Source organism: Polyodon spathula, chromosome 3 (assembly GCF_017654505.1).
Source record: "Polyodon spathula isolate WHYD16114869_AA chromosome 3, ASM1765450v1, whole genome shotgun sequence".
Lineage (NCBI taxonomy): Eukaryota > Metazoa > Chordata > Actinopteri > Acipenseriformes > Polyodontidae > Polyodon > Polyodon spathula.
The window spans coordinates 31,220,818-31,233,502 of NC_054536.1; the positions used below are offsets into that span (position 1 = coordinate 31,220,818).

The 12,685-nt window shown below is 42.8% G+C and overlaps 1 protein-coding gene across 6 annotated transcripts in view; it reads left to right on the forward strand.

Moving 5' to 3' along the window:
- LOC121312978 (tyrosine-protein phosphatase non-receptor type 23-like) overlaps nucleotides 1–12,685 on the forward strand; it is a 40,065-nt gene that overhangs the window by 25,702 nt on the left and 1,678 nt on the right. For 4 of the 6 annotated variants that reach the window (XM_041245023.1, XM_041245024.1, XM_041245026.1 and 1 more), the window contains 6 exons: nucleotides 1,332–1,511; nucleotides 5,487–7,788; nucleotides 10,778–10,962; nucleotides 11,102–11,206; nucleotides 11,780–11,918; nucleotides 12,563–12,676. In XM_041245023.1, coding sequence (XP_041100957.1) covers nucleotides 1,332–1,511; nucleotides 5,487–7,788; nucleotides 10,778–10,962; nucleotides 11,102–11,206; nucleotides 11,780–11,918; nucleotides 12,563–12,676 — 3,025 coding nt within the window. The remainder of the gene's footprint in view (nucleotides 1–1,331; nucleotides 1,512–5,486; nucleotides 7,789–10,777; nucleotides 10,963–11,101; nucleotides 11,207–11,779; nucleotides 11,919–12,562; nucleotides 12,677–12,685) is intronic. The other 2 variants (XM_041245025.1, XM_041245028.1) reach the window with 1 other exon arrangement.

Genomic DNA, 12,685 nt, shown 5'->3' on the forward strand with positions numbered 1-12,685 from the left:
TACTTTTTGGTTTTGTATCATGATACAAATGATACATACCTTTATAACAATACAATATTTCATGTAATTAAAGTATCACAATTCACTGATACACTATGAATTGGTACACCCCTGTTTAGTGGTGCTGTACAACTGGATCTCTATTGTGGTGTACTCAAGGTGTTTCAGGTCCCCCTTTTTTCAGGTTTATGATGTGTCTAATTTAAAATGTTCACAGCTGTGAATATGGACAGTGCTCCCTGGCTATAACGCAGGTCTCGGGGGACACGCAATATGAGCGTTACAACCGAAGAGCATTGCAAACGAGGAGAGAGGTGCTGCGGGACACATAACAGCACACATCAAAATACAAAATAAAATAACTCCCTCTCTGTGATGCCCATATAGTGAAGCAAAAATGTAACTTTCCATGAATAACCATGCATAAAACACCATGTAATCAACGCTAGATTTTTGACAACAAAAAAAAAAACTAACATTCCCGCTCGTGGATCATTTTAATTAGCAGTTTATAAACAATAAATAGCCTGGCTAAACGGCAGTTGGGAGTTCAGTTCGAAGCGACAGCCAAGCAAACCAAGTGCGAGAAGGAGAGCTGGTCGGGAGAGGGGAAGGGGGAATGGGCTCGCCCCAGGTTCGGCTGCTGGAGTGGGACTAAAATGAAGCTGAAGCATCTCGTCTCCCAGAGAAAGCTACATCTCCTCTCGCAGCAAAAAACTAAGTACTTTAAGATAATAGGCCTAATATTTATTTAGTTATAATAGATGTTATAAAGTGCCAGTGCAGCTTTTCTTCAGTTCAGATACAGTATCAAAAAGGAGAGACAGAAACAGAGGTTAGACTGTGAAGTTGTTTACATTTTGAACAACTCCGCTATTGTAGTTACTGTACATATATTGCATGAATCACTAGTATAGGGAATTGGGGGACATGCTGTAGGAGTATTATATCCGAGGCGCGTTATAATCGAGAGCCTTATAGCGAGGGAGCACTGTAAAAGTAAATAAGGTGGATTTGTAACATATCTTTATTTCTATTAAGTATCGCAGGTAGGGGAGCATATCACCTTGTAACATTAGGTTGTGCAAGACTAGCGCTAATTGCTGGTTTAGCAAGGTACTTTTTGGTTTCAGGACCTAATGCTTTGAGACAAAAATAAAAATTTTGTGGCAGTAATTTTACAGAAATTATGTGAAAGCCTCATATTTAAGAGAACATTTTTGGTAGTGACTTCATGTATAAGTTTAATGCATAATTTCTTTGCACCTGGTGAAATGTTTTGAAATAATGGCATTCGAAATGATTGCGGCACCCTCTACTGCCGCCCGCAGGTGGAACACAACAGTGCAGACCCTGGTGTCATCCTATGAAGCATATGAGGACCTGATGAAGAAGTCTCAGGAGGGGAAGGAATTCTACGATGACCTGGAGGGCAAGGCATCAAGACTGCTGGAGAGAGCCAGAAGCACCTGCCAGGCCAGACAGCAGGAGAGGCAGCAGAGCCTTGACAGGTAAGGAGTTGTCTCTACTGCTGTGTTAGTTTTGTAAAACAGCATATATTGAAATGCTGGGAATAATTTAAGTTGTATTGCATAGGAACTTGGCCATTCCAGGTTTTCTTGTGAGCCTTAATTATATGTAGGGCTTTAAGTTTTTGGTTTTAACTGATAAACCTGGGTTTTGGCAATATATTTTAAATGTCAATCATGCACTCTAACTTTCTACATAAAGGAAACCGCTTTCAGAAGGTGGGCAATGTGCAAAGACATTGCTACTGACCAATCATCAGTTTTTGTGGACCTACGTAATAGAATACACTTGTTAGAGTGACTTGTCACTGGGGTGGGCTTAAAAAAACAAAACTATATAGTGTTGAAAGATTATTTTTGTTATTTTTGTTCTTTACCTGTAAATTCAGGACCAATAATAATTTCACAGTCAGGTTAACTAAACAAAATAATAAAAACTTAAAAATTCAAGCCCTAATTTATATGTTACCCGCGTAAAAGGTGTTGGATTAAGCTACAGTGTGTCTACTTCAGTACTTAAGCTCACGCTAAAGGCTGGAATGACCCGATCTGCTATGCAACGGGAGTCTTAAGTTACGCCATTATGGACTAGGATGCTCTTAGTGTTCCTGTGAACAAATTTATCGAAAAGGCCATTCTCATATGAACACCTTTTTATTCAATATCCTGTTCAAAACCAATCCAGGCCTCCTCAGCTTTCTCCCAAAGCCTCACACTTGAACATTCCATCCACTTCTACCTTGCTGTCATTCATGATGACTGCAGTTTTTCCTTTGCATTTTTCTACTGCAAACATCAAAGATGTTCTTCTGCAAACATGCTTCTAAACCAGGCGATGATACTTGCAGCGGATAGCCTACTTATTCTCAAATTGGTTTGGTAAACAAGTTATTTACAGTATTCAGACTTTTTTAGATAAGTGAAGAAATCTATTTTCGTACAAACTCCACATGTGTAAAAATCATTAGTAACAACATTGTCAGCTTACTTGTGCAATGTCATGGGAACTGTAGATACAAATTCAAATAATTTTAAATACTTTTTTTATGGTTTTGCTATATGTATTTTATTTAACCTGTGCCAAAAATAAACAACTTTTCTGCATTTAATGATAACCTGTATTAGTATTAGAAGTACCACATTGTTTTTAGCAAAGGAGGGATCTTAATAATATAATACATACTGTGTGAGTATAACATACATTGTACAACTTTTGTTGTGTTCTTTTAAAGTTTAAAATTCTGATTTATTTATTTTATATATTTTTAAGACAAAGTAAAATTACTATGCCTTTTTTCAGCGTTTTGGCTTGGTAAAGTATGAAATGCTTACGTTTAAATCATTTCATGAAAGGAATTGTTATTTTTTTTCATTACAGTAATTTACAGTAGTATTTTCTCATTCTTTTTGTAAGCCTTCATTTTGAAACTTGCATGATGTACTGTATAACGTGATGTTAAGGGTACCACCAGCGCTCCAGGTAAGGTTATGCTCCATTGAGTGATTTCCTCTCCAATTTAGACACTATGTGAGTAAAATGTAACATTACCTTGAAGTCATGATCTTTCAAGAAGTACTCTACATACTTTACTTGCAACTTATGGGAATATATTCCTAGAGGAGCAATACTATTGTATTCCTGATTTGGTCGCCTTGCTATAGCAATATAAAGCATCCCGACTCTCTGTAAATGTGGAATATTGCTTTTATTTCCAGAAATGCAGTTGACATATCTGAATGGGCAGGTTAGGTTGAAGGGGACTCAGATGGTGCAGAACCCAGTCACTTATTCACATGCAGTATATTCACAATTGACCATTGAGGGTCGGAAACCAATGAAGAAGCTTGAAGTACACAAGCTGTGCAACAAGATTGCTATGTGTATTCTTTACGCATTGCATTGAAATGTCATGCGCAACTCCTTTAACTCCACTTACTGGAGCGCTGGTTATCACAGCATTTTTTAACAGTTATTCTGTGCACATTTTATACTGGGCCACCCTTATTATATACATAAGCTATATGATGTTTTACATTTAATGTACATAAAAAAATGCATTTTCATTTTTGTGGTGAGAGACTAGCATCATGGCGCTTGCAGATAATACAGTCAATCCCGCTTAATATCAGTCCGGTCAATATCACACTCCGCTTGTTATCATCAAATTTAAATGTCCCAACTACAATATAATAGAGGTCAATGGAAACAAGCTCTTGGTTTGTTAAAAAAAAGTTTGAGAGCCTCCACTGTACTGCTCTCTTTACACTGACACTGAAAACCATGCATGTCCTGTAGGGTTGAGCGTATTAAAGCAGGTGTGTGCTGATGGGAATAAAGTATGTTGTCTGCAGGGTTTTTGTTGTTTTTTAATAAGACCTGCAACCCAACCTAAACCCGCAAGTATTTATCCTTTACCTACTGCCTATGTCAACTGACTCTGTGACGCTCTCACATTCACACAGCATTCTGCACGGATTGAGTTTATACAATAGGCTATACAGCGTGGTAGCTTTTTCTAGTGGTCTAGAACTTGTCTTTCTTGCATAAATGTATTTCGACCTTCCACATCAACCAATTGGTGGAGCTGGGGTCCCCCCCCCCCACCACCCCCCTTTCCATTCAGAGAAGACCATTAGCGTGTTATGTTGACAGAACAAGAAGTTGGAGGGCATCCGAACAGCTGTTTATCTGCTATGTAGCTAAGGCCCATGGTAAAGCCCTGTCTAAGCAGAGGCTGTCTGGTTGGATTGCAGAGACAGTTAAGATTGCTTATAAACAAGCCAACTTGACAAGATCACTTGTCACTCCACAAGAGGTATGTCTACCTCTTGGGCGTTGTTCCAGGGTGCATCTGTCACTGGCATTTGCAATGCTGCAGTATGGGCTACGCCCCATACTTCACAAGGTTTTACAGACTAAATGTGCTGGATCCTCAAAACCCTGGTTTTGGGACCAGAGTACTAACGGCGGCTTCTATGTCGAGACTGGAAGCACCTGCAGAAAATTAATTCCTACTATGTACTAAAATAATAAATAAATAAATAATCTATATTGTGACAGTCTTTACCATCTGACCCTCTCGGATTTAAGATGTTCTGCAAGTAATGCACTTTGCGACGGCTTGGGTATAATTGCCCATTATTTAACAAATACATTTTGTACTAGAAAGGGATTGTTAGGTTATTATCTTAACCCTGGTTCCCTGAAATAGAAATGTATCCATTACAATCTTCGGTCACTGCATACATTACACACAGCAGACTGTGTGTGAAAAAAATTGAATGGCACGGTCATCACAGAGCTTAGTCTCTGCCAGGAGGGGCGCAGACTGGCGTGATGATGTTGCCGGTTACTGCGTGATAGCTTTGGTAAGTCTCAGAATTTTGAGGCAAAGAAAGTTAACCCATTATGTAATGGATAAATCTCTATTTCAAGCAATCAGGGTTATGATAATAACCTCATTTGTTTTTTCATGCAGCAGATGCTGTTACTTGGTCCTTGATCTGCAGTTAATTCGCATTAAATACATTTTTATGATTCAGTGAACTGTTTAAATGTCTATTGCATTGGTTTGCATGCACTTTTAGTTTGATTCCAGTGTAATGCTGAAATTGAATACGAACTCCGCTGTTGTAAACTAGTCTCAGCTGTTGCTAATTGAACACTTTAAGAAACATTAGATGCCTGTCGACAGCTCTGTAGCATTGTGTTTCAAACCTAATATTTTTTTTTCTAAAGGGTGTAAAAACTGTTACTTGATGTGTATACTACACTTTTTTTTTTTAACACCAAAAACTCTTGTAGCTCCAGCCCTTTATTTCTTATAATTTAACAGGCTCTAACATCTCCTCTCTCCTCTCTCCTCTCTCTCTCTCTCTCTCTCTCTCTCTCTCTCTCTCTCTCTCTCTCTCTCTCTCTCTCTCTCTCTGTCTCTGTCTCTGTCTCTGTCTTATCAGGGAGCTGCAGAAGAAAGCCCCTCCTCGCCCCACGGCCCCCAAGCCCCCTCTGCAGAAGAAGCCATCGGACTTGGACTCTAGTTCCAGCCTGGATGACGCTGAGCTGCAGCAGCTGAACACAGCAATTCTGGCTCTGGGGGGGGACCTGCCAGAGGAGCTGCGCAGCATTCCCCCCAACCCCACCCTGCCCTTCCCCGGGTTGCGAGCCCCACCTCTAGAGGCCTTTCTCCCCGGCAGTACGGCCAGCCCCCCTCTCCAGCCCCCCCTGTACTGGCCTGGGGCCGTCATGTTCAACCAGCCTCGCTTCTCAGCACGCATGATTCCTACCGAGGGCATGGACAGGCTGTCCCACTACCCAGCCATCAGCGGGCTCCCTCAACATCAACCCATGCCCCCGCACAGTGCCCCTGCCAGGGGGCATTTACCTCCACACTCGGCTGCACCTCAACAACAGCTACCCTTCAACGCTGAGCATCTTGGAGGCATGCTTCCCCAGCATGTCTCCCCTGTGCTAGGCTATGGGATGGGTCCACAAGGAGGACAAACCCCGACACCCCATACTGGCACTTCTGTTCAGCCAGCTATGGTGAGCCAGTCTGGGCAGCCTCAGTTATCTGGGGTAGCTGTGGGAGGGCCAGGGGTCAGGCCTTCCACCACCACTGTGGACAGCCTACAGACGCCCATTTCCAGCTTCACTTCTCCAGGGCACCCAGGACAGCCTTCACAAGAAGCCCACATAGGTGGCATGCAACTCCCTAGGCAGCAGGTACCCACTACTGGGGGATACAGAGTGCCACCTATGGGGCAGTACCCCCCCTACCCACAGCCACAGCACTTTGGTCAGCCTCCCGCACAGTTTGCTCCCAGTATGGGACAGCAGCAGCAGCAAATGCAGCACCCCTACCAGCCCCAGCAGCACCCAGGCCAGGAGCTCCATGGTTCAGTCAGGCCCCCTGTTCAGCCCCCACACTACCCACAGTACCTGCACCAGCAGAGGCAGCAGCCACCCCCTCACTTCCAACCTCCTTCCCACCTCCCCACGCAGCAGCCGGCTTTTCCTGGCGAGCCCCGCGTGCAAGCAGTGCTCCCACCACAGCCTTACCTCCCCCCACAGCCTCGCCTCCCTCCTGCCCCCATATCTTCACACCCCCACATGCTCCCTGGTTCTCAGCCTCACCAGCCCCCAGCCTCCATCCCATCCCAGACTCACATGCACCCTCAGATGCCCCAGCAGGCACTGCCCCCACACTCAGGGACTTTGTGTTACCCAGGGGGGGCTGCTCCCCATATCTTCCCCCACCAGACTTCTCAGACAGTCCCACCTCAACAAGCACAGCTCCTGCTTCCTCACCCTTCCATTGTCCAACCCCTACCCCCTGCATCCTCAGCTACCTCTGCTGTAGCTACCATGCCTTACCCTCCTGCCCCCTTGCAGCACCAGGGTCCCCTAACGCCCCACCTTCTCCCTCACCCCCAACACGGACTCCCTCCGCCCCCCGCCACTCAAATACCCCAGCAACCTCCTCCCAACGCCATCCCTCCCTCACCGGCCCCTTCTCCTTCCCCCCAGCCCTCTCCTGGCCCCCCCTCCTTGGGTCTTATCCCCCAGAGACCCCCTCCCTCCCTGACACCATCCCTCCCTGCTGCATCTTCATCCCCAGCCCCTTCCAGCTCCTCTGAGGTGCTGTTCCAGAGACCGAGCTCCACTACCGATGACCTGCTCTCCTCCAGCCCTGAGAGCCAGCATGGCGGCCCCAAGGCAGCTGCTGCAGTGCTCCTGCCCACCAAGGCGGACCCCCAGGATGGGCAGCGCAAAAAGCCAGAGGGGGTGCTTCTGATCGAGGGGGACCCATATCAGGCCCCTGAGCTTGTGACCCGTCTGTGGGCAGAGCTGGAGCGGTTCCGGGCAGTGGTGGAAGCTCTGGAGAGGCCAGGTCAGGGCACCTCGGAGCTGGACGCCCGCTGGAAGGAGCTCCAGGACCTGCAGGAAAAGGATGCGCGGCAGCTCTCCATTGCCATCGCCCGCTGCTACAGCATGAAGAACCGCCACCAGGACATCATGCCCTACGACCGTAACCGCGTGGTGCTGCAGTCTGGCAAGGACGACTACATCAACGCCAGTACCGTGGAGTCGCTGTCCCCATACTGCCCCCGCATCATTGCCACGCAGGCCCCCCTCACTGGCACAGCAACAGACTTCTGGCTCATGATCTACGAGCAGAAAGTCTCCATCATCGTCATGCTGGTGTCTGAGCAGGAGCTGAAGAAGGTGAGAGCCAATGTAAGGCTGACACACTGCAAGGTAGAATTAAAGACTTTAAATTAGACACACATTTTGTTAGGTTAACTTACAAGGGTCAGTTCCTTTAATACACAATTATTTTCTCCATTTATATTATAACACAAATGTGTAAATACGGTATAATATCATAATCAACCTTGGAATTCATGCAGTGCAATATTTGTTCTTTTCCTTTACAAGGATGTGGAAGATTAGGCATTCCAGATATTCAAGAATGAGGTTTAGTTTTCCATGTGGCCCTGCGTAACCAGTTTTTAGTTCTTGTTGAGCAAGAACTTAGTCTGTCTGGGCTAGTGATGTGACCAGTGCAGATCCGGGGGGGAAAAATTGTTCCCTATGTATTATTATTATTTTTGTTTTTATATTCTTTAATTTTTTTAAGCTATTAACACAGTGACAGTTGGTGAGGTTTGTATTTATATATATAAAAAAAACTAAAAGAAGGCACAATTTCATTAATACCAGAACCGCCATGTGGGTCATTTTGACCCATGCATTTTTAACTGCTTCGTTATGAAAATACAATCGGATACAACAACTCAACAGTTTTATTCATGAACATTATATCTAACATTTGCATTGCAGAAACACTGCATTTAAATGGGAAATTAAACATAAAAGGCTTTATTTTCAAAATTGGTGCATATATAGCATGACTACAAGTCGTGAAAAAATATAATAAAATAACCTTTCAAGAGAAACGAGTATGCACAGGTGTAAACGGGTATATGTACATACAAAACTGTAAAACCCAAATCATCGTTTTCTAATACTACATAAAAAGATAATATAACACAACTCCCGGTGTGGCGGCTGCATTGTGCTCTATGGAGTGTATGTGTGTGCCTGTTGGTTTTGTGCCTGCATCCAGGAGCTGTGTTGTAAACACAGACGCAGTTCCATTGAACATTATTGTGTAAACTGGTACATACAAACCTGTAAAACCAAAATATTTTTACGAAAAGTAATATTAAAAAAAGACTATATAACATACGTTTCATATTAGGCACATAAGTTGTTATCCTACCTGCCATTTCAGTTTGCTGTATGCATCCGAGTGCAGCTTGACGTATTTCAATCAAAATGACTACTTTCAAGATTAAATATTTCCTTCTGATATATTCCCAGTTGCAGTTCTTGAACAAAATGAAGGATTAATGTCTCTCAGGTACATTGAAAAATAAAGCAACTAGGCTTTCACTGATTTGGCATCTTGGTGCAATTGTATAAATCCACAATAGTAGCAATCTCAGTCAGTCTACAAACAAAGAAAGGCTTGAAATAAAATTTAACAAACGTGTTAGCAGTAGGAGGCGTATCTTTTTTGCTGCATTTACAAAAAAAATAGAATATTTTACGTTATATAAAAAAAATGCATGGCTCATATTTACCTATGTGGCAGTTCTAGATAAAACTGGTTATAACGTTATCATTTTTGCGATTCTGTCTGTCAAACGCCGTCAGGATATTTAATTCATATGTTTAGGAAAATACACATACTATTTACAACAGAAGAGTAATTAACATTTTAAATCCAAAATGGGTAAAATTGACCCGCATGGCGGTTCTAGTGTTAAGGCGGTTGTTTTTACATTACGTACTCCATTGGTGCTTGCAGACGGCTGTCTTGGCAAGTTGATATTTCATTGGTCCACAAACAACTACTGTGAATTAAACAGTTAGGGTGCAGTGCTACAGTTCACATTGCCAAAAAAGAGCAAATAATATAATGGAATGGAAGGAAGGTGCTGATCCATATATATCCATATATATACGTGGGTGCGTTCAGTAGGCAGAGCAATCTAGAGCGTTACTTTGTAATGTTAGCTAACATTCTGAGGAGCTTACTTCAAAATGGCAGAGGTACAATACCAGTGCGGCGACAGTAGTGTAATTTCCCCATATATTGGGGAACTTTTTGAACAACGTATCTGTATGTATTCTTTTTTGTTTATTTAAATTAATGGCAGAATTTATTTGGCTAGTTTTCCTTTTAAACTAAGTGACTCTGCAGCATTGCATGCAACATTCGAAACGTTCAAATAATGGACGAATAGCTCTGTGTTAAAGGTGAGCTATATGCGACACTTTTTTCATTTCATTTTTTGATAGTTCTGCTGTTTCTGCGAGATTATTAGGCTTCACGGTGTATCGCGGCTGAAACACAGCAGTATAGGATACACCAAAAACTTTAAAACTTATTGTGGTAGAACTTTACTAAAAATATGTGCTTTCTGCAGTGTTACATTTCTAATACCCTCCTCATACTAAGAACAGGGGCTTGCTTTTATGCCATGTGGCAGAGGCTTAATTGATCGGCAGTTACCCAATTATGTCTCAGCCACATTCCAGGCAAGGACTCATTAAAGCAGGATCCCTTTTTCCCTGCCAACACACACACACACACACACACACACACACACACACACACACACACACACACTTCTCTCCATTCTCTCTCCTTGCCAAAGCCTGCACTGTTTTGTGTTTTTGGCTGCTTCTGTAGGTTTAATGCTTAGGATTATTATTATTATTATTATTATTATTATTATTATTATTATTATTATTATTATTATTATTATTTTGTGGTTATTGAAGCTCAAACAGGAGAGAAAGGAAAGTGCCACAAAAATAGAAATGAACATGAACAATTAAAAGTGTTCATAGTTCTATTTTTACTTTTAACAATTAAAAGGGAGTGACTTTCTGATGTAAACAAGTTGCTTTTGAGATCCAAAGGAACAAAAACATTAAAAGAAAAGACATGTTTGTGAAACCAGCAGTTAAAGTTCACTTATTTGGTATACATTCTAATGTCAGGTGTAATCTGAATCTTCAACTTCATTCAATTTGGTTTCCCGAGCAAGAAATCCAACACGGCAGTGGATTCCAGATTCCTGCCACCTCAGCTTTTTTTTTTTTTTTTTTTTTTTTTACTTCTCACATTCATCTCCTGATTGAGGTTCTTCCTGTCCTGCTCTCCTTTCAGCAAAAAGTTCTAAGGTACTTCCCCCCAGAGCGCGGGCAACAGATGTCGCAGGGGCCCATTACCCTGACCCTCAGTACCCTCAAGGTGACCCCCACTCACATCGAGAGAATGATCGGGCTGCAGTACCGTGACCAGAGCCTCAAGCGCACCATCATCCACTTGCAGTTCACATCCTGGCCTGAGCTGTGAGTACACTACGCTCTGCACTCTGCACAAACCATAGTGCCTGTGTGTATTCTTACTCCGATAAAGACATAAATGAAACCTTCTGGCTGGTGACAGCATGATATACTGTCATTAAAAACATGTTTCTTCACGCTGTAGGAGTCTCCCAGACAGTAACAACAACCTGATCCGATTCATCCAGGAGGTCCATGGGCACTACCTGCACCAACGTCCTCTTCACATTCCCATCGTGGTACACTGCAGGTAAGGGCAGCAGTTCTGTTCACAAAGCTTGCTTTAGGGACTGTGCAAAACTGATCAAAACTACAGGCCAACAGCTAAAGTTAAATCACCTGTTAAACAGAGCACCTGACTAAGGCTACTACAGGAGAGTACCTTCAATGACTGATAGAAGCAAGTTTTTCAGTACTCTGAATCAGAAGAAACCACTTTGCACATCAACATTCACAACAGTTTCCCCATCTTCTCAGCGTTTAAAATACCAACAGACAGCACCAGCTGTAGCTTTCTATTGCAATACAAATCCAGTAACGTCCCATTTCAGTCCACACTCCAGTTTAGTTTACTACTAGTGGTATAGGCATTGCATGTGTGTTTAAATTGAACTACAGATAGCAGCACTAACCTAGGCAGTAAATAATACACTCTTGTCAACTCCACTGGGACAGTATTTTTGGGGTTTGACGGAAGCTTATCCTGTATTTCTGTTATTTTGTCCCAGTTAATAAATGCCTCTGAAGTGGTGCAGTTTGGTTTGCTACAGCTGATGTGTGAAGGTGTCCAATGTGTAACCGCCCACCCTGTGTCTCCCTGCAGCTCTGGTGTGGGCCGTACTGGGGCATTCTGCCTGCTTTATGCTGCCATGCAGGAGGTGGAGGCGGGCAATGCCATCCCAGACCTGCCACTGCTGGTGAGGAAGATGAGGCAGCAGAGGAAGAACATGCTGCAGGAGAAGGTGAGTCATCTGCAGAGTTAGGCACGTTACTGAAAAAAAGTAACTTATCGTTTGTTATTCGTTTCTTCTGATAAAAGTAATTTGATGTCCTAACTTATTGCTTAACAAAAAAAAAGTAGCATGTTATGTTATTTGTTACATTTTTCTCTATAAAACAGCTGTTGTAACTGTTCTTTTTTATTTGTCTTTAACTATACCTGGTTGATTTATTAACACACGTGCACATAGCAAAGAAAAAACATGCTGCAGATGAACCATCTGATCTAACACACCTGGCCTTTTGATGTTGCCAGCATAAGTTGACTAGTGTTCCATTTGCTTGTATCAATTTGATGCATTTACAATATGTCCTAGAGGTGGAATTCGGCTCAAACACTTCTTGACTGCAAGACTACGCTTTATTAGAACGTGTACAAAACAATTCTTATAAAAATAAAAACAAATCTTTTAAACCAGTGTGGCTACTATGTGTCACAGTGTAATGCACAAATATAATTTTGTTACAGAAATAACATAAACGCAGCCCCTGTTTATTATTAAGGAATCTGTAACCATGCCTTTCAGCAGCACCCTGTCCCATTCTTTCATGGATGTGTTGCAGTGGACAGTATCACACGCAGCCTGCGTTTCTGTTTGTGTTGCAGCTCCACCTCAAGTTCTGCTACGAGACTGTCTTGAAACATGCTGAACAGGTCCTGCAGCGCCATGGAGTCTCTACCGCCCCCTGCAGCAAGACCACCAACAGTGTAGTCATGAAGGTGCCACAG